Raw genomic sequence first — 22,010 nt, 5'->3', positions numbered from 1 at the left:
AACACGTGTCACGTTACCGACTCGTTATGTCATTTCTTCACCAATGAGAACTAAAAAGATATAAATCTGTTAAAAACAAATGAGCCAAGGATCTGACCGTTCTTGGTATTTTAGCTTTTAAGCAAGAGATGATCAAATCAAGGTTGACTAATTCATAAGAAATGATTAGAATTATTAAATAAGCTATTTATTTTAGCCTCAAATTTGAATGAAATGACATCAGTGATAAAGAACAAACTATTGCTATATATTTTTGTCCTAGTTTCTATTGAAAAAAAAAATGCTGGGGATGCAGAGCAGAACCAGAAGACCTGAGAGGTCTGGAAGGTTGATACAACAACAGATCTTTAATGTTAGTGGTGCTAAGTCGCTCGGTGATTTATAAACTACCAGCAGTATTTTAAACACTGTTGCAACTAAACATAAACTAATGGCTGTTTTTCTAGACCTTGCTGAGACATTATTCCTTTAATCCTAGAAATGTTCTTTGGGTTTTAGAAGGTCGACTTTGTAACCGTCTTTATGTGACTCTGAATGTTCACACCCATATCTGGGGCCTGATCTCTAGTTTGAAGCTGTCATATCTGAAGCTATGCGCTGACTCTAGATCATCTTTAGGTCCAAAGATAATAACTTCAGTTCTGTTTCTGTTCAGCTAGGGAAAGTTTTGGCACATCATCGATTTCTTCTAAGCACTGAACAGATGTTCAGTGCATCGATGGCTTTAGAGTCACCTGCTGACATCGTGATGTAGAGCTGTGTATCATCTGTGTAGCTACGGTAACTAATCTTATTTCCTGTTATAACCTGAGCCAGCAGTCAAAGATCCCTCTGTGTGCTACAAACCATGTGGAAGATATAAGCAGATATAAGCATTGAACTTTTCTATTGCCAGGAAGGGAGATGTAGAAAGTATCAGCAGGGTTGCCAGTAAATTATACCACTTATGTCTTAAAATGTGTTTTTTTTCCTCCCCTTCTATAATAAATGTACAAATTGCTGAATAAATAACATTTTGTCTGAAGACTTCCTTTCACATCTTTACCAGGGTTGCTAACGAGTTTCTCCACATCTATAAGTTTGACTCTGTTCACTGGATTTCAGAGCCTCAATGTCCTCCAAACAACAGAAGGAGCTTAATGTTTGTTAAGGAGAGCAGAGATCAGAGCGTACAGCAGGCTGAAGGCCGGCCTCAGATCTGCTCCTGCTCCTGCTGCTGAGTGGGTGAACGCAGCGCGCCGTACAACTCACATCTCTGACTTCAGATCTCGTCTACATGTGTGGCGTTGCCTCGCGAATACATTTTTATTTGTATTTTTTCTTCCCCTTCCATCGCTCTGATGTTAGGATATGTGTGAATATGTGCGGCAAAAAAAAAAAAAAAAAAAAAAAAAAAAAGAACCGCGTACGTTTCACCCACAGCCGCGCGCCGGTATCTCCTCGGGCCCCTCGCGATCACAGACCGCCAAAAGGAAAAGGATTTCCGAGAGGTTTCCTGCTCGTTATTTAAAGTGGGAGCCCTGTGGGACATGTTTGGCATTCTCATCCACTCACTGAAGATGGCCTGTGATCCGAAGCCACTAACAGGCTCTCTCTCTCTCTCTTTCTCTCTCTCTTCTTTTCTTTTCTCTTTCCCTCTGGCTCTCTGAAGTGATTACCCTGCTTGTGATTCCACTGACACCCACATGTCCCCCGGAGACGTGCCTTCACTAGTTTGTTTAATCTGCCTCCCCGTACAGTAGGTAACGCAGCCGTAATTGAGGTGTGGATAGAGCTGCGGGAGCAGATGAAAACCGATTGCAGGCTTTATGAAAACTTGTCGGCGCGTCGGCTTCGCCGGGGATGACAGCCGTTTCGAGATTAACGCGCAAAAATGCGGCTGTGATAAGAATTTCGAGAAGTTAAACGTCGGGCCTTTGTTTTGCAATTTCCCTCTCTTTTCTTTTCCTCGCCCCTCCGCCCCCGTCGGCGAACGATGAGCCTCGTTAACAGTCAGAGTTACAGATGTTCAGTATTCCAGTAATGCCTTCCTGTGAAGCTGCGGTTCTGCTCGTCCTTTTTGCAGATGCTTTTCTCCGTTTGCGGAGCGGCCCCCGTGATAAGATAATGACTTCTCTGAGATTAGCGCACTATTAGCGAGCCCTCGCAGTCGAGCGGATGTTTGATCTCGGCAGCACAAGACAGAGCCCAAAGTTGCGCTGATACCTGAGACGGATCCCGCTTTCCACTCCGTTTGAATTCCTGATATGAAAAACAGCGAGTGGAACTGTGGAGAAGAAGAAGGAGAAAAAGAAAAGCAAGCATCAGATACTCTATCTGCCCCCGGTTAGCGTCTCGCCTATGTCTGTAACGCGCCTGAACCGCTCTGTTCAGAACAGACGGAGCGTCAATCATCGGTCCAAATCAGCTTTGAGATGAAACGAAATGCAGAGGGGAGAGGAAAAAAAACGATCCATTGAACTGAACTTGAATTAATTAAATATTACTGTATCATGCTTCCTCTGCGAGATTGCATCTGTCCTCAGATGTGTAAAAAAAACATAAAACATTCTCAGATATCTTTTCAAACCCCATTATTTGGAGATACCAGTAATTAAATTGACAGTGTCATTAATTGGGTTGAAGATAACTTGCATTGAGTCGAGGACATCTTAAACTCAATTAAAGATATCTCCAACTCAATTAAAGATATCCAAATGCCATGTCCCGCAATATGCAATCAGGCTCTTTGTGGAGCAATAGTATCAGTTCACTTGTGCCCCTGTTACAAAGACTTCCTTGTACTTCTAAAGTTTTCTTTTTTTTATCGTTTAAAGCCCGACTTTTTTAGCAGATGTCACCCGTTGGTGATGTGTATGGTCTCTTTAATGTGCCGTAATTATAGTATTTAATCCTTCCTTATCCAGTCGGTTTGAAATAGAAATGAAGATGAGGCACTTCTGACTATAGGGAATGGATTTAAAGGGGCAGCTTTAGTTTTTTTGGGATGATGTAAAAGAATTTGAGCCGTCTTGTCATAGACGTGTTGAATGCTTTGACATTTAGTACAGTGGGAGTATAAATTTGGTTTGTTAGGGGCTGGTAGATTCTCATAGATGGATTTCACAGCATCATCTGCATGTGATAGAAGTTTTGACCACTTGTCTTGGACATTTAGAACTACTCTTTGCCAATTCATTCGCCCATTTCATCTGCCATTTTGTCCTTTGTGCCCTTTATTTAGTCCCTTGATAATTTTCTTGGTCTAAATCTTTACTCACCACTGGGTGGAACGTTTCTCAGAGTCGGTGTAGTATGCCGTTAAATATTTGGGGGAAAATGAGGAGAAAGAAATCTGTGTTGCACATGGTCAGTCTGAAAAAGTTTCCTTAGTAGCGAGCTCAATGAGCTAAATGTGATTTGGCAGGTGGTAATGAAGCACATGATGCTTTAAATGCGGGTATGTCACGATTCTTTGGCAGCTACTGAATGTCTTGCCTCTTCCTGAGAACTCCCTGAAGAGCAGCAATCAAAATGTCTTCCGTCCACATATGGCAGATGAGTCTATGGACAGACTGCACCACGTTGATGGTCCTGTGGTCAGCGGGTCTCTCTCATCTTTCCCCACTTGAACATGTGTTAGATGGTCTCTGAAAGCCCACTCAGGCCAGGCCTGGTTACACAAGCTGGAGTCTGACTATCTACGAGTGAAGACTATTGGTCTTATTCAGGACTGAATAGCAACGTGTTTTCAGAGACCTAATCCAAATGGTACCATCAGTTTGCCAGGACTGTCATCTTCAATTTCTGTTTGGTCTGAAGTTGTGATCGTTACAATGAAGTTACAGAATATTTAGCAAATTTGAAGAGCTTCTGGTTAGCATTTCCACTTTTTGCCACATCAATTTGTTGCAGCTGTGAAACTATTAGCTTTTACAGTCAGTCCGTGCCTGTTTAGTTTTTGTTATTTTTTTCAGTCAACGGTTTGTAGATTCTGTAATTTGGTAAACTAAATGTGTGTTTCTACCCAGAGGCAACATGAAATACTTATCCTCCAGGTCATGCCTGTACTTTTTATCAAACGACACCAATGCCTCTAAATGCTTTTTCACTTCTTCTCATTTTCGCTTTTGTATCTTGGGGTCAACCCCTACTACAAAAAGCATCAGGTCAAACATTTTCTGTCAGAACCACCAGCTAATGGAGCTAGAGTCACTTTTCACTATGACATACATAACAGTGGAATCTGTCTCCTGTATTTTTCTGAAGCTGAAAACATTCAGTTGACTGTTTGGTTGACCTGTGCTCGGCCCTCCTCTCTGCCTTTGCCACCCAGGACGCTGTGCCAGCTGCGGGGAGAACGTGGTGGGCGAGGGCACCGGGTGCACCGCCATGGACCAGGTGTTCCACGTCGACTGCTTCATCTGCATGACCTGCAGCAAACCCTTGCGCGGCAAACCCTTCTACGCTGTGGACAAGAAGGCGTACTGTGAGCCCTGCTACATCGTAAGCTACACCTATTACTCTTACCTCACCGTGTCACTCTCTTGATTGTTGATGTAGAGGTTTTGGCTTTTTGTCATGACGTGTCACCTTGTCTGTGACACAAGGCAAGATTTTAGCAATATTCTTAGAAAAGGAGTTTGTGTGTGTGGGGGGGCGGGGTGTTTGTTTGTTTGTTTGTTTGTTTCAAAATTGAGCAAATTTATTTTCGTAATTTCAATTTGCTCAGAAACTCAGCTATTGATGCCATCTTGTCGATATGGGCTGAATTCTCTGGAGAATGTTTCTGACATCTTGATGTTCTGAAGGTGATGGGGGTCGAGCCCGTCATCGATGAGGTGTTCCTAATAATAAGGCCACCGTTAGATGACATATGTCAAGACAGACTTCATAGAAACAATGTAGTGTTTACATTAAGCAAGGTCCCATCACTACACCAGCCCCCATCTATTAGCCAAATTTGTTTTTTTTTGTTTTTTATTTTTTTCCATAAACTGTATCTCATTAAAACTGTTGATATTTTTTATCATGTCTTTAAAATGTTTGATTGAATTCAGGCTAATTTAGTCTGATGATGTGGAAGAAGCTCAAGAGAACTGGACCAGTTTGAGCAGCAAGAGACGTGTTGGATTTTTTTTTCTTAGAATATTTAGATTTAACTTTTTTTATAAGATGCACTAAAACAAACTCTACTCCCCTCAAACCAGAGGAACGATGTATAAAAAAAAACACAAGAAGTCCGAAAAATGCAAGGGCTTATTCAAGAAACCTTGGCCACTAATTAAGTTGGGTTCACAGAGTAGGTTACCTTGTAACCATGGAAACCAACCCAGCGTTTCTGCCATCAGCAGGTCAGCAGACTAACATTTGGTATCTGTTTTACATAATGGGCTTCAGCAAACACACACAGCAACACTGTACGCTTTTTATTCTGCTCTTTCCGATCTGACTTTTTCTATCCCAGGTTATAATTCCATATTTCACCTCATTTGCATTCAGAGATTGTTGAGTACAAAACTTTTACACTTTTTCACATGACTCAACAGGATAATGTGTGAGATTCTGCAATCATCACACTGGATGTAACTCTTCAGCAATATCTTTCCTCCACTTTTTGTCTAATTTGTGCAACGACTCGAAGTTTACCAGAAAAGTCGTCTGCAGGGCAGGAATCCCAGAAATTAGCAGAGTTATTTTTAATTTTCAGGGGTTTTTTTTATTATTATTATCACTCCACTTCAAAAATGTATGAGCAGTGTTCTTGTCAATGTGTTGCACAAGAAATGTAAAAGTGCTTCCTTTGTCAGGAAAGACACATCATCCGGTAAGACCACAGGGGAATCATTTAGCAGAAGTGCCCAGCCCTCCACAACAGCTGGAACTGAGAGGGTTTGAGTTTCTCACGATCAGCCGTACATGACAACAAGTTGACGAGGGATTCAGCACGGCCTATTTAAGATAATTTTGTATAAGTTTAGACCTTAACTTTGCCTCCTTCCTTCTACTTTTTTAAAGCCAGTCAGAAGTGGACTGGACAATGTGCTTTGAGTCATTGTCCTCTTGCTAAACTCAAATGAGCTTAAGGTCATGAACTAATGGCCACCCAGCCTCGTTCAGAGAGCTCAATTTGTCCAGGCCCCAGACCATAATACTACCACCACCATGTTTAGCTCTTTTGCTGAAAATGTTTTGATTTTGCATCGGATGTAACAGGACTCTCTGTTACATCTCTCTCTCTCTCTCAACCTCCACTTTTACTTGGTCAGAATATCCTCTAAAATGATTTGAGAATAATTGAGATATTTATTTGGCAAATGTGAGATGGGTCTTCTTGTTCTTCTTTGTCAGTAGTGGCTTTTCCTTGGACCTCCCCCACTGATTCTCTGATTGTTGTACCATGAAAACTTGGGATTTCAGCCGCATCGAAATATATGCATTTTGCAATGGAAACACTGTTCTTGCATCATATGAGTCACATTATGAAAACACCGATATTAGTTTTCTGGCTGATCTTGCAATTCCAATTTTGAACAAAACCAAATTTTTTGTCTGAAAAGTCGTTAAATAGCGTTAAAGTCGCTAAGTTGGCAGCAACAGGGAGACTGTTGCTAACTGCGCACATGCGGACTTGACCTGGTGGGTTGGTCTGTCAGTCAGTGCTCTGTCATAGTAGAGCAAAAGGGGACCAGGGTTGCCAGATCTGACTGATTTCAGTCCAGAAACAATGTAAAACCCGCCCAACTCCAAGCTTTTGGACTCGCTGGAGTCCTAAAGCTTTAAAAATCATTTTGCAACCCTTTCTGGACCGATATACATCTTTGTTTCTCATCTGTTCTTGGATTTCTTGAGATCAAGGCAGGAGTTCTTTAATTTACTTCTTGTCGTCAGACAGGTTCTTCGAAGTGACTAAGGTCTGGCAGTAATCAGGCGAGGTTAAAGTGCTTAAAATCACAGTAAATTCAGCAGAAAGTTTTCTGCAGGTTAGTTGGTTAGGAATGAAGTGTCTTATTACAGGAGCATCTCTGAACAAACTGCTGATTTACAGCAGACACTTTCAAAATTTTGAAGACTAATTAGCCGATGCGAGTTCTTGTGAAAACACAGTTGTTCAGTGTTCTGCAGAAAACGCCTTAATGTGCAGAAAAAGTCTGGACGTTGAGCCTCATGACAGTCAGAGCCTAGGCAGGCTGTCTCGGAAGTCATCTCTCTTCGGGGGCACTCACTGTGATTGTGGTTGTCTCGTCTGGAGGTTCTCCAACTCCGACACACGCACTAAAGAGGAATGGGATCATTTAAGAACTTTATTTATGCATTTCATCAGCATAAATGTTCTTCTGGCACTAGATCAAAAGGGTGGAGGAAATCTGAATTTCTTAATGAAAGTAATTTTTTCTTTTATTCCCATCCTGAGGGCCGTGCGCCTCGGTTACGATTAGGGAGCAAACTCGAAGCCCTGAGCCTCCGAGGAGGAGTGTTGGAGCCCACTGAGCCAAAACTTCAAACTCCAGTCAGTCCAGGAATGTCTCAGATCACATTCAGCAAGGTGGTTTGGTTGTGTTTATTTTAGATTTGCTAACTTTTGTCCCCCACAAAAAGCAGTATTCGGTTTAGTTGGTGAGCTGTTCTTAATTTGCCAAAGATGATTTCGTTTGGGGGAAACGGATTTCTGCCATCAGGTATGTAACAGGATACAACACCGATCTGATGTCCGTGGACTTAACCGGCAACTGACTAGGTTTATATATAGTAGTGCTTTCAATCGACTGTAGCATTTAATCAGATTAATCACACTCTAACACTGTGGTTAATCACTATGTTTAACTTTCTAAGCCTAAGAGCGTTTTCAAAAGTCTAAGAAAATCTTCTATTGTCTCAAATCAAACATTTTAGAGGTTTTAAAAGAAGTCATTTTGTTTCAAAAGTTAAGTTAAAATTGTAACTGTCAATTGGCTGTACTTCAGAGGAAGGATAATTCATCCGTACTTTATGTACATACCATGTTCATTTTATCCAAACTTTCATCAGGAGTTTTTAAAGTGAAATTTGTTGCTGAACACACCTGCCTGACTCTCCTCACTCATCTTTTCACTTGAAAGAAACACAAAACCAGCTAGGATTTAGTAAACGTTTCTCCAACCGATTCAAAATCCTCCCTCAATAAACCGCGTCGTCTTAAAAACTGGAAGCTCATTTCCCACTTTTGGTTTTGGTCATTTTCTTTTCAACATGACTTTGATACCTCGTCACATTTGTTGTAGGACGTCGTCCAGGTGGACGGAGCGCCCCTGGGGGAAACTCGCCCTGAGTAGACGCCATCACTCCATTTGCCAGGAATTGCAGGAATACGCTTTTCGCACATCGATTGCCGTCCAACAAAGTATACTGCCGTGTATCAAAGTAGGCGATTAGCAGGGCGCTTATCTCGGCCTCCCCTTTACATACTCGGGTTGGGGGAACAATGGCGGCATTTGAAGTGGGCGAGCCGTATCTCTTCCACAGCGTGATTTGCCTCATTCAGACCGTTTGCCTAGATGTTACTGATTCCTTTTAGTAATGTAGAGGAACTCTCCCACACCTGTTATCGTTGCGGCTCTCGCTTCCTGGTTTTTACAGGCTGCTATATCTCTCTCTAGCCAACCTCACGCTGCTTTGGCCTTCCATTCACGCCGGACTTATCGCCGCCTATTTGAATACGCCTTGTCGCCGATAAACTCTGCAGCCGTGCAATTAATCTCCCGTTTTGCATGGAGTGATTTAGAATTGTGGTAATGCGAGAGCATCGGCACGTCATTGTTTTTTTTTGTTTCCTCTCTCTTTGTCTCATGAGCTTTTGCCTGAGGTGTCCCCCCCGTTCCTATTTCTTCCACTTGCTTGGTATATAAACATATAATAGAACTGACAGGCTGTGAGCGCACACACACACACGCACACACACCACCCAGCAAGGCGTCGATCACTGCAAATGACAAACGGAGCTTTCAGCTTTACTGCCACCAAGTGTTTTCCAAGAAAGCTCTCCGGTGAAGTGGCTTCCAGTTGATTCAGAGCATCGCTGGCTAAATAACGGATAAATCAGATGGCATCTGGAAGCTCGGAAAATCAGATACCAGAGGAAGCCAGTGACAGAACAACTCACTGTACAGACTGTCCAATCAAGACGCTTTGGTCCCAAAATGTTAATTGTAGACAAATGAGAAAAGGCAGCATTGATGCAGAGTGCTAGTCCATTTATGATTCAATATCCTGTAACTTCAAAGTGTGATAAAGTGAAATTTCTTTGAGTATTACACTGAAGTCTGTGGAAGAGGATCAGGGTCACTGAGGGGGAAAAAAGTTCTGACTTTCTGAGAATTCTAAGACTAAAGTCAGAATTTCTGATTTTTTTTCGCAGAATTTTGACTTTTGATCTTAGAGGATTAATGTCAGAATTGTAAGGGAAAAAAATCAGAATCGTGAATTCTTTTTTTTTTCATGTAAAAAAAACAAAGAATTCAGGCAGTGTTAAAGACGAAAGGCTGTCCAATCCGGTACTGGTGAGTTGCACCCAATAAAATGGCGTTCTTACTTTACCTCCGAAACCAGAGCAGAACATCAGTGCTCTGTGTTCCTCCAGCTCTCACATCTTAATTTTAAAAGTCAAAATGTTCTCAGTTAGTGGGGATTATTGGAGTTAAGGCATCTATTAAGGACGGGAAGGAAGGGTAATTTTCTTTGTGCTCTCACTTTAGGAACCGTGCCTCTAACCATGAGAGCACATTAGTTAACAGAGCTGAAAGCAGCTGGGACCCGTCATATATCTGATAGCCGTGCTGGTCTTTGAAGAGATTCAGCAGTGGGATTCAGTGTCACCGAGGTTAATTACTTACACAGGTTACCATGCCTACTGTTCTCCGGATCATATCTGCCTCGTTACCACAGCAGCACGTTACTTAAATGCCATATTTCCACTGCCAACTTTGGGTCTGCCGAGTTCTGGGTTCATTTCTTTTCAAAGTGTTCTTTAGCAACCATTTTATTTCAGACTCTGGTGATGAATGGCAACGTTTTTGGGTCCTGTGTGACTCAGAATTGCCGTTCTGCCTTTCTGTTGATTCTCGTGCTCAGACGCAGACCCTCCGGAGGGCACCGGGCTTAGAGGTAAAGTAACACAGCGAGCTTCATTCTTAAAGAAAAGTAATGAAAGGATGTGCCGAGACAAAGAGCTTTATCTATTTCAGCCTCTTTTTTTTACCAAATTTTTGAGACCACCAAGGTCACGGACGCCATAAATGTAATAAAGCTTATTATCTTTGTGTTATTTAAAATAAATTGGCTTTCCATCCTGCTGTTGTAAAAGACAAGCGCCTTGAACTAGTAGCCATTAGGAAGCATGATTGGCTGATGAGCTTTTAACCCCGGCAGTTTGCTTGAGTGTCTTGGAAAGTCAGAACTCTTCCGCTGTCTGTCCGTGTTCCCTCTTTAAATAGCTTATCAATTTAACTAAAGCTGTTTGGTCTGCTACTTTAACTGATTTCATTATTAAAGGAAGGAAACAATATGTGTGCGTCTCCCTCAACCCCAGTAACTCTGCCACAAGTTTCAGTGGAATTTCAAGGTAAGCGCTACAAACCACCAATCGGAGACTGGTGGTTTGTGTAAAGGTTTAACCTGCAGGTACTACTTTAAGCAAGTACAGGCTTTCCTTTGAGAGCTATAATTAATGGCATTCAGATTCATTTTCTGTGGCATTTCTGTTGTGAGTTTATATATATATATATATATATAGAGAGAGAGAGAGAGAGAGAGAGAGAGAGAGTTGACAAGGTCCAAATGTGTGAGAGCAAAGTCTGTTTTACAAATGACTTATAGTTGACATTTAAATATATCTTAAATGTTTTTGAATAGCTTACTTTTGGTGATTTCTCAGACTTAAACACATCTGAGTCCTGCAATGCTAAAGCACTACACCAACACAGTAAGTCAGCAGAAGCTAATGCTAAAGTGTTAATTTCAGTATTAGCTAAGGTCAGATATAAAATTATATCTGACCTTGAAAGACTACAATTTAATTTTAGCATTATAGTTTACATGTTCTTTGATGCCCTTAGATGTTGTATTTGTTCTCTAATGTCTGTGTTTTATTTTGTTCCTATGTGGTTCTTGTTTGAAATGAAGTTATTGGGGGGAAAACAGATGGAAATGAGGAGTGAAAACAGAACCGCTGGGTAAACGGGCTTCCTCCATGTAGAATCTGCTAGCTACATAAAGAATTCTTGACTTAATAACCAAATCTTCAACAGAGATGTCAAACTTTATTCAACTGAAAGGTCACAAAGCAGCCAGGTAAATTACCACATTAGAATTTATTTTAAAAAATACTTGAGGGGAAGCTAAGTTTTCAAAGCTAGCTAATTGACTAGCTAAAACTAGCTAAAAAGCTAGCTTTTTAGTGTGCAGTTCTAGTGTGAAGACCACTGCTTTACACCATATAAACCACACATACACACCACTGTCACACTAAATGCATCATAATATTAACTTACCCTTGCAGACAGCTAAGACAAACATCAGTGCATATTTGATTTAGCTGCTAATTATTTAGCTACTAATTAGCACTTTAAGGCACTCATTCCCACATGTCCAGTTGATCCAGTTGTATGAAGGGGAGCGGAAAGACCGGGAGGTCACTGAAAAGTAACATACCTCATCATGACTCAGCTGAACTCTGAATCTATTTTAAAAACGTCATAGATCAAAATCGCCATCTTTCTCACATTTAGGCCCATTTCACAACACACATCCAGTTCATGGCAAGCCAGAAGTGCAACTGTAGTTTTGATTTCAAATTACTGGTTAAAGAATTGCTGTTTTAGTGACTAATAATGCATGCGATTTCCTGCCATTGATAGATACACTTTATTTTCAAAAGAACACATAACACTAGAATTGATGATAAATAAACAAAACAACCAAAAACAAAAATAAAACGGATATTCAGTCTCCATTAACAAAAAACGTATTTTAATAAAAACTAAACAACATAAAGCCAAAGTGGAAATATATACTGCATTCAACCAAGAGTGCAGATTATGAAGTCTGTATACTATATTGTCCTTCAGTAATCACTAGATTTAAGTAGAGAAGAGGGACACATCCGACCACCTGATGCAATAGTTCACATTACACAATTTTTTGCCCCTATTTTCCCTGGACTTGTAGCCATTATGTTGTGCCCATGTGGCTGGAGACCACACGGAATGATCGAACCCGATTGAAATGTTATACCTAGGCTTTCTGTCGGTTAATGCGTCTCTCAGGTTTTGAAAATCGGCCGACAACTCGTGTAGTGTGTGGTGGACATTACACTAAGGCAGTGGTTCTTAACCTTTTTTGAGGTACCCAACCCACCACTTTCATATGCGCATTCACTGAACCCTTCTGTAGTGATAAATAAAATATTTTTTTCCCCCCAAAATTCAAGACATAGGGGTGACCCAACTAGAGTTGGTCGAGTCTCTGAGAACAGTTCTTCAAAATATAGTCAGTGTTTTCAGCAAAGTTGAGCTGACTGTCCAGGAACGAACCAAGGTATTTCAAATTTGCCACAGTTTCAACAGGTTGACCATCAAGAGAAACTGGAACCACTTTAAGGAATTGTTTAGGTCATTTAATTAGCTCTACATTCTTAAGAGAATGAAAAATGAATAATAAATAATAAAAACTTTGCGGTATTCTGACTTAGTAATGTAATTATGTTTGTTATGTTACCACCCCCACGCCACTAGAGGCAGTAGCAGGCCCGAAAAGATGCGACTAAGGAGCAGATTTAGAAGTACACAGAAAGCTACAGAATTTGGTAAAAGCTGTGAGCTTTGCTGAAGTAATTCAAGACACAAGTTCAAATCCATGCTGAGAGTGGAACTCCTTCAATCAGCTCTGATTGGCTAAGCAATGTAACGTGATCCTCTGCAGCAAGTGATGGCAAGCGGGGCGTCATCACGACTTTACACAAGTGTGTCTTTACCTCCGCGGCAGAGGCTCTGCCGAACCCCTGAGACCGACTCATCGAACACCTGGGGTTCGATCGAACCCAGGTAAAAAATGAGGAAGGGAGGGTCAGTGGAGAGCACCGGAACTGAGCCTTTTTTCATTCAGCGTCATCAAGAGAAAGAAAAAAAGGCAGGAAGAGACGATAAAGCCGATAATTAAAATGAGGTCGATAGGTTTAATTTATCGTGCGATTAATTGATTTATCGTTTATCGCGACAGGCCTACTCATTACCCTATCCATAACAACCTCCTCTGATACTCTACCCCTCACACTGACTTAAATCCACTCCAACCCACACTCTCGTTTCCTCTCCTGCCTGTCGTTTTGGATGACCGCAGGTACTTCATCTGTCTTTAACGTTTTTTTTTACTCCCTGAATCTTCACTGTTCTTCGGAGCACCTCAACCCACCCAAAGTTAGTTGATTCCCTTCCAGATGTGCTTTTATAGAATGCCAAATAAATGAAAAGATAAACTGTGAACTGGCTGTGAAGCCACTCACTTCTATTTCCCAGGTCTTCCCACAGACAGACTGCAGAGCTGATCTAATCTGGTACCAATCTGGCTAACTGCTGCTGCTGCCTTGTCTGACTGCGTCAGATAACCACATCCCCTCATTTGAATACAAGAGATAGAAATGAATAGAGCAGTGAACAGCTCCCTGCTGCTGAGGTGAATGCAGAGTTTACAAGGTGTGACTGAATCAGTGTTTCTAAACATAATGAATCATATGCTGACTTTGATATCTGAACACAACGTCGTCAATCTGTTACAATCACAAACGATGTATTCCTATCCATAATTTCTGTGATTGATAAACAAAAGAACCATGTAATTAAATGAAAAAAAAGCAATGATTTTCTAAATTTTCACAAATACAATTTGACGAAATAAAAACACGGCAATGAGCTATCTTTGAGTTGCCTATCTATTAATGAGATTCTCCTTGTGTTGATGAAGGCCTCAGAGGTTTGTTAGAGAACGTTAGTGAACAAACAGGATTACGAAGACCAAGGTACACAGCAGACAGGTCGGGGAAAACTTTGTGGATAAGTCTAAAAGTCATTTTTCAGAAAATCGGCAAAGAGGTTGAGGTTTTAAATTTTATCCAATCGCTAACATTTGCTCTTGATGTATCTTTCACCGTCGCCATTGCTACAACTACAGGCAGACTTCTATTAAAACAACACAGAAAAATTGTCATCGTTCTCAACTTCCTTCTCTTTGCTGATTGGCCCTGTTAAAATTCTACTGGAGGAATCGAGTTCGATGGGAGAAGTCCCAGACTGAGCAGTGAAGGGAGATGAGAATCAAGTGGAATTGCGTGGAAAGGCAATGGCCGGGTTCTCTAGCTAAAAAAGGTGCGATGCTGGAAGGAAACTCTGTAAAAACCCTCGTCTCTATATTTCTTAAAATTTATAATTTGTAACACATTTGTAAATATTTCTATCATCTGATGGTTGCAGAACTTTCTAATGTAGCAATGGAAACAAATCGTTTGTGACAAAAGTGCTTTGGTTGCAGGACTGACTTTGCTTGTTTGGGCTTCGATGAGTGCATGCGGAATGGGATTGCGTGCCTCTATTGGGGTTGGCTTCATCTCTTAGCAAGGTGGCAGAATGTCAACTCAAAAACCGAGCTCCAACAAGGGCAACATCATCAAATGATCCATGTATCAAAGGCAAGTTCCCCAGGCGAACCAGGAGGGCCACAGACAGGGTGCCAGCTGTATTGGGGGCCCCTGGCAATCAATGTCCTTCACAACACAGGACAATTGACTCTCCAAACTAACAATCGGATATCCCCCAAGAACTCCCCTTCCAACCACCGCTGTCATTGACGACGAGGACGTAGGAACCGACCAGTGTTTCGAAAAACATCCCGACTCCACTGGAATCGGCAGAAAGATACAAGGTGGAGAAAATCTGTAATGTAGCCGCGATACGCTACTAATCGGAAACGACTGCACTCCGCCCACACGCCTGTCACATCTCCGTGATGGATATCCAGGTAGTCAGACCCCGGAAACCTCAGCTGGCGCGATGCGTTCAGGGCCCTTTCGCCATACGGGGCGAGAGGCCGCGGCAGGTACACACCCACACCGCTTGTACGCTCGCGCAGAGGTTCTGCTTTCTGCTGACTGTGTCATCAAATATTCATGGCTGTCTGCATTAGCTTGGCGAGTTCTAATTGAGTTCTGTATATTCAGACGTGATTAACTCGGTCTAATTCCTCAAAGGAGAGAGCCAATTAGATAGCACTCGCATGAATAGGGTTTCACATCTTAGTGTGTCTCCAGACTTGCCAAGACAATTATGTGCGTGTATAATTTGTGCTGTACAGTGGGTGTGAGCCCACAGAATTCAAGCAAGTCATTACTTTTTATTACTGAACCCGTGCTACAGGAAATGCAACTGTCCTATCTATTACAGGCGAGTGAGTGAGAAGCACAGAGGGTGTTAGAATACACAAAGCAGTGCAGCCTTTTTCAGAGTTTTTTGCTGCTGTTTTGCTCTGTTTTCTTCATTTCTGCACCAGATTCACAAAGCAAACTGCACTAAAAACAGACCGTAGTGATTTTGACCTATTTTTGGGGTCAGGTCACTGTTGACCTCTCTGTTAGTCACAAGCAGCAACTACTTCTGATCAGGAAGAGGGATTTTGTCTTTATCAGAGAACTTAAAGATCTGACCTGAGAAATCATAAATTAGAACCTTAAGAACATCTGACTGAAGGAATCCTGGAATGAAGCTTTTACACTCAGTGATTGATGCTGCAGATTGTAAAACGCAGCAGAAAGACACATTTCTCTGAATAGGAGATACAAAGCACTGGATGACATAAAAAATTAATATGTGTGTAAATTGTTGCATATTGTATATGCAAATATACTCGAATAATGTATTATTGTATGATTTCTTTTTGTGTCAGGCATAAAACACAATACAACTGTGTCTTCCTTACAAAGTAAATTACAAAGTACAGCACTTAATTACACCAATAGCTTCACAAGTTTGATCAAACATGTAAAAACAACCTTAATTTATTCAGTCAGGCCCATCAGGAGTACAACAGCTAATGTAAAATAAATAATAAAGAAACCACCTTGGTCAAACATGTAAAAAAATAAACTGCAATAAACTTTCTTTCAAATGGTTCAAAACGGGCAATTAGGAATCCTAAATATTATGTAAAGTTAAGAATAAAGCAAGACGTCACTCAGAGCACAAAGCATAGAGCTAGACTGAATAGATCTGTCCTTATGGCTCGGACACATTGCCACCGATACCTGATCTAGAATTTTTTCCAGGATCGATACTGACATTAATATCGGATCAGTGCCTCTCTGCTCCTCACTAGTAAGTAATGCTTTACATCTACTGTGAGATCCTTCAAACTGCCTTTTATTGGTTCAAATTATTTCAGAAGTAGAAGCACATGCAAATTGAGTTTTGCAAAACACTTGAATAACTGCAAGCCCATTTTTTTTGACAAACAATGAGTGGATTTCTGTAGCGGGCCGTCTTTTGTTGGCCTCCTGAAGTGTTTTTGTTGGTCCAACACCCCGAGCGGCCCTCGACAGGAGCAAGCAGGAGAGGAAAATCTCTGTGACCCACTGCTGACCCACCACAATGTCACTCCAACTCATGGCATACGCGCGCTACTGCCGGGGTCTTTGTCAGTTTCTCTCTGTAACCAGAGCAGGAGACATTGCCCAAAGTCCAGAGGGGTCGCATTCTGCTGCGGAGCCTGAATTTAAGGCAGACAGGCAGGCCGACTCAGACGGAGAGAGAGGGAAAGAAGGATCTGGGTGGGGAGCGGGGGGCCCTGCTGCCACCTTTTTTATTTTGAAGAAAGGCCCGAGCAAGTCATGAGCTGCATGTCAACCCTGTCTCTCCATGTTGGATCTAGTCTGATGTTATCACGCAGCCAGAATAAGATGTCTGAGTGAACAAGTAAAGCACACAGCAGAGCAGAAGCGCAGAATGCAAACATCACCGGACGTGTGCTGTTAGATTAGTTTGTCCGGACGGCTGTGAAAGAACTTCAAGTCGACGGAAAAAGGATCTCACTTGGCTGGGACTCCTGAGATGGTTCCAGTGGGGTTCTTTAACTTGAGGGGCTCTGGCAGGATGCAACCCCATTCCTGCACACGCTGGTCATCTATAAACTGGTGTGAATTTCTCACACTGACACAATGAGCCGAGCCGAGCGTGGCAGGCACACCACATTCGGAGATAAAACCGTTCCAGGTCAGAGACACCCAAACCTCGGATCGCTCGTCCGGACCGAGTGGCGCGTCACAAAGCCCTCCGTCCGCAACATCCGCAGCTGATGGGTTTTAAGGTCACTGAGTCTCAGAGTTAGCAAACCATTAGTGGAATCGCTTTCCGCTGCATGACATGCTCACTCACACCCACACGTAAACAAAACAACACGCACACCTAGACTATGGGCAGCAGACGAGAAGATTCGAGTGGGTGATTTACATAACACGCTCGTCAAAAGACAGGATTTTGTAAAGGTGTCGAGTCCTGTTTGCGTGTCTCCATACGATCCTGATGCTTAGACGCACCGCGGACGGATGGGCGGACTCGGGGTGTCGGAACCGCTCTCTGGAAAGCAATCAGAGATATAAAAGCTGCACGCCAAATGCCAGAGGCTGTGGATGTGAACACAGGTCAGAGTTGGGCTGCAAAACATCGATCTGGATCAGCTGAAACAATGCACTCCTAAACTTCTCCACCTCTCCGGCCAGAGCAGACCCCGGATCAGGAAAGGGTGGTGCTCCCACAGTCCTTCCACAAATGTGTGTGGAGGTTTAAAACCAGCTGAGCTTCCCTCAACCAAAAGCAAATTTCTGGCATTTTCCTCTGGCCAACACCGCTGTGATTTGGCTTCAGAACGCAGTAACACACCCTTTAACCCCTGCATGTGATAAATCCTTCTCCTGCTCAGCGAACGGACTAAAGGTGGCTCCCGAAATCTCAGTCCATTTGCTCCATTTTCTGCATTTCATGGAGCTTAGGCAAAATATCTCACAAGCTGCTTCTCACAGTTGGAAGCCGCTTTTGTTGGGGGGAAACTAAGAGTTCAATCTCAAAAGCATCATTAATGTTTGAAACCAAGAGACTATTTTGTCAGGCCTGCTTCTGAAAAATGCATTCACTTCCAATACTTAAAGTCATGCAAAAATGTATTTCCTTAGTTCCGTTTGTTTTCTTCAGTGCTGGAGGACAGGCAATGGGGTTAGTCAGAGCTACTTATTGAAACTAAGCGTAACTGAGGATACGTTTATTTTGAGGAGAGGTTTTGAATGAGAAGTAAATGAATAGCATCAGAATTTTTACTGGTGAGTGAATCGCCTCTAAATAGATGAAAGCATCTATCTAAGATATCTAACATACTTTACAAATTCCTAAACATGTTTTTTCTCCAGTGACCTTCCAGCTTTGTTTTGGTTAGCCTTAGCTAATGTGCTAATTCCAGTTTTTGCTAGTTTTAGCTAATCTGCCAATATTAATTTTAACATTTGGAGGAGCCTTTGAATTTGGACCGGCTTTATCGCATCTCTGACATAATCAGCCTTCAAAACATGCAGCCCCTAAATTGGACACATCAGTAACTTTAACTAATCGACTGATTAGTGAAAGATGAACATTTTAGCTGGTTTGATTTTTTCCACAATTAATAGCTTTGAAAATATTTCTTTCTAGCATTCTTAAGATTTCTGTAATTATTTGTATGAAAAGCAAACTTGACAGTACATGATGGGGCTGTTACAGCAAGATAACTATATTTATTTAATTGTATAAACCAAGGAAATGTATTTGAAAATTACATTTAGTCTTTAGAATCTCATGTTAGCGAGGTTAGCATGACTATCTGTATGCATCTATTTTAAAAAAGACCAGCCACCGGTCAGTGTCTAAAAATAATCCAGTTCTGGTAACCATTTGGTTTCACACATCTTTTTATATTTTCTATATTTCAAATTGTTCCTTAATATTGTAAATGTTATCATTACTTCACTGTTTTTCTAAATTTGTTGAATATTTCTCCAGTGTTTCTTTTCTAACCTCCACAGCTGTGTTTCCATCAGTTCCTTACTTTCTATAATTGAATGATTTCTCTTTCTCTTTTAACTTCTGGTTGTTTTATTACCAAAAATAACTTTTGTCCATTTACTTGGTTTAATATCTGTCCATAGACACTTTGTGGTACACTACGCTGTATGAAAGATGTTCAACAAATGAAGTTTGATTGGCTGGCTGGTCTTGGCCATTGAGCAAAAAAAATGTTCTGTTTCCAAACTTTGCCCAGTCTACTACTTATCTAGTTTTAGTTTTATGATGACATGAATATATGTCTGCATAATTAGATTTTCTTATAACGTAGTGTCATTTTATTTATGCTGTCTTGAACTGATTTCTGACAGACTCGTAGAATTAGATTGACGCCTGCAGCAGCAAAAGTCGCCTCCTGATGTCCCAGGTTAGCGGTGCAGGCTAGCACTCTGAAGTGTCGCTTTGAAAAGAAAAAAAGTTGAATTATTTTCCCCCAAATCCTGACTCCATCTCCTTGTTGCTGTTTCTACTTTGAAGCATTTTCCTTTTTTCCCTGCTCCTCATCCTTTACAACGCCTGACAGGTTAATGAAACCACCTGTCATGTTGCGAGCTTCCGCGCTTTGTAATTAGCCTGTGATGGTTTTTGGGAGAAAGGATTTCTTTTTTTGTCCTCCCTGATTGGCCCACATTAAACAATAAAAAGGGAGAGAAGCTGCTTGTCAGGGTTTGTTAAATCAGCAGACACCTTCCCTTAGGAAGTAAGAGGGTCAGTGTTTTGACTCATAGTTCACCAAGGAGTCAGTATCTGTTGTTCACTCCAAAGAAAGGCCAGGCAGCAGCAGCAGAGCTCCATCTTTCATCAGACCCTTGTTAGATATTACTGAGCTGCCTTCACTATGGTGCAGTTAATTCACACAGCCTGGCCTGGCGCTGACCGTCACATTCTTTCAGGACTTGACACACACACACATACACACAGAGTCAGATCATCTGTAAATTTGGACCAGTCTGAAGTTGATCGTGCCAGTACACGAATTGCGTGCGTTCTCGCCGCACTCCGGCCTCCCGTCAGCCCGACTCGGCCGCGCGGAACAACAAAAGGAACAGATAGGTGTAAAATCTGTGTTGATAGTGTTGGCAAGCGGCTTAATCTCAGCAATATGCTCTGTCACATTCCCAAGTGTTGACTTCTTTCTGCTGCAAAACATCCTTGGTTCAGGCCTGGGTTTTACCAGTGTTGACTGCTGTGGACTGTTTCTCTCTCTTTTTTTTTTTTTTTTTCCTGTTTCATTTCTGATCAGAGAGGAAGAGAGTGCGTTCTTATTTTAACCTCTCAATGAGTGTAGGTTTGTAAAATCATCAAAGCTTCTCTGTTTGAAGATTCAATCACATTTTTTATCTTTTACCCTGGGATTATTGATTAATGAAGCTCTACTTCATGTAAAAACTGAATACATCAGGAATCTTTTTCATCTTAATAGGTCTAAGAAGACGGGCCAAACAAGCTATATCTGGCCAGTGCAGATTTCTGCTTGTCGTCTTTTCATAGCAAATATATGACATAAATGAAAATGGATGTAGTCCAGGTTGTGGTCCGAGTTCATCATTACATACGTGTTTATAGACTGAAAATTATGTTTTAGTATTAGACCTTCTAGTCAAAGGAAAATAGGCAGATTTTGAAATCTAGCTGATTTATTGATGCTTCTCTCTTAGGTCTACATGCAGGGCTCCCTTACAGATTTCTTCTCTTTTTTTTGGTTACATTTAAATTATAGAACATAAATAAAAATGCAGTTTTTGAATAGTTTCAATAACTTTTTAGTTTAATTACACTGTTCATTAAATAGTTAATACGTAGCTAACCCGTTAGCCAGGTTAGCTAAGTTTTTATGTAATTATGTTAACTTCAGGTTTTATAAAAATGCTCTACATACCAAACATGATTTCAAAGAAATTTGACTTTATAATTTGAGACCTTGAAAGTGGGCCTCTGTCTCTTTAATTAAAATCTCCTGACCTTTCTGAAACTCCACCTTCAGGAAGTCACACGACTCCTTTATCAACCCTTACTCCTATAACGAGCTCTGCAGATGTGCAGTTCCACCAGCTGTTTGCTAATTGCTCCTGGCTAGTCTGAAGGAGCTGAGTAGGGAAGGGTGCTCTGTGAGGCGAAGCCTTGGAAGCTACTGTTCTTAGGAGGAGCTGCGTCTTGAAGGTGGAGCTTGGCCCACCCAGGTGTTTTGAAAAGCTGGATGGTTGCCATGGGAGATTAGGGTTTTTCAAACCTGCATGAAAGAATAAAAGCAACAAAGCAGGGAATAACATCATGACATGATGTAAAGCTAAAAAAAGCAGATTTTTACATAATACAACCCATTTAAAATTGAAGTCAAAACTAGTAAGATAATCACCAGTTAGTAACTCACAAGAAAGAATAAGTACGCTAGGTTTAACTTTCCATCTCATAAGGGTTTTCAGCCTTTTTTCCACTCTTTCCCCCCTTCATCACATTCCTCATGTTAACAGACAGCTGTGTGCTACTCTGTACCAGAACCTGTTATGAAATATCGAGAAGGCGAGCCGGACTGTGTCGAGTTTTTGAGCGGAAAAGGAAACGGCTTGAATCAAGAGAAAGGGGGCCACAATTGACTTTAACACACTTCACTCACCCCTCGGTTCAGCAGGAGGCTGTCTGACCTAAATTCACTTTACCTCATCTGCCTAGACATTTGTTTAGCCTTCTGGGCAAACACTTACACAAATGTAGGAAGGAGAGAGAGAGGGAGAGAGGTGGAACGGGGTTGAGGGTGGAGGTGGGGGCTGGGGGTTAAGAAGAAAATACATATGCTTGAGTACATCACATGTAGCGAAGTAGAGTGAAGGGTTGGGGGAGAAACAGAAGCCGCATCCGGACATGTGCAGACGT

General features: G+C 41.6%; 1 protein-coding gene across 2 annotated transcripts in view; it reads left to right on the top strand.

The window, feature by feature from the left end:
• The window catches only part of lpp (LIM domain containing preferred translocation partner in lipoma), a 199,289-nt gene that overhangs the window by 164,527 nt on the left and 12,752 nt on the right, over window positions 1-22,010 (top strand). The window contains exon 1 of one of the 2 annotated variants that reach the window (XM_007571363.2): window positions 4,320-4,485. The exons of the other annotated variant lie outside the window; for it this stretch is intronic. Within the exon in view, the coding sequence (XP_007571425.1) occupies window positions 4,372-4,485 (114 nt within the window). The 5' untranslated portion in view covers window positions 4,320-4,371. Of the gene's footprint in view, window positions 1-4,319; window positions 4,486-22,010 lie in introns of those variants that run through there. 2 annotated transcript variants of the gene reach the window in all.

Source organism: Poecilia formosa, unplaced genomic scaffold (assembly GCF_000485575.1).
Source record: "Poecilia formosa unplaced genomic scaffold, Poecilia_formosa-5.1.2 Scaffold279, whole genome shotgun sequence".
NCBI lineage: Eukaryota > Metazoa > Chordata > Actinopteri > Cyprinodontiformes > Poeciliidae > Poecilia > Poecilia formosa.
This window is presented reverse-complemented; position numbering and strand designations above follow the sequence as displayed.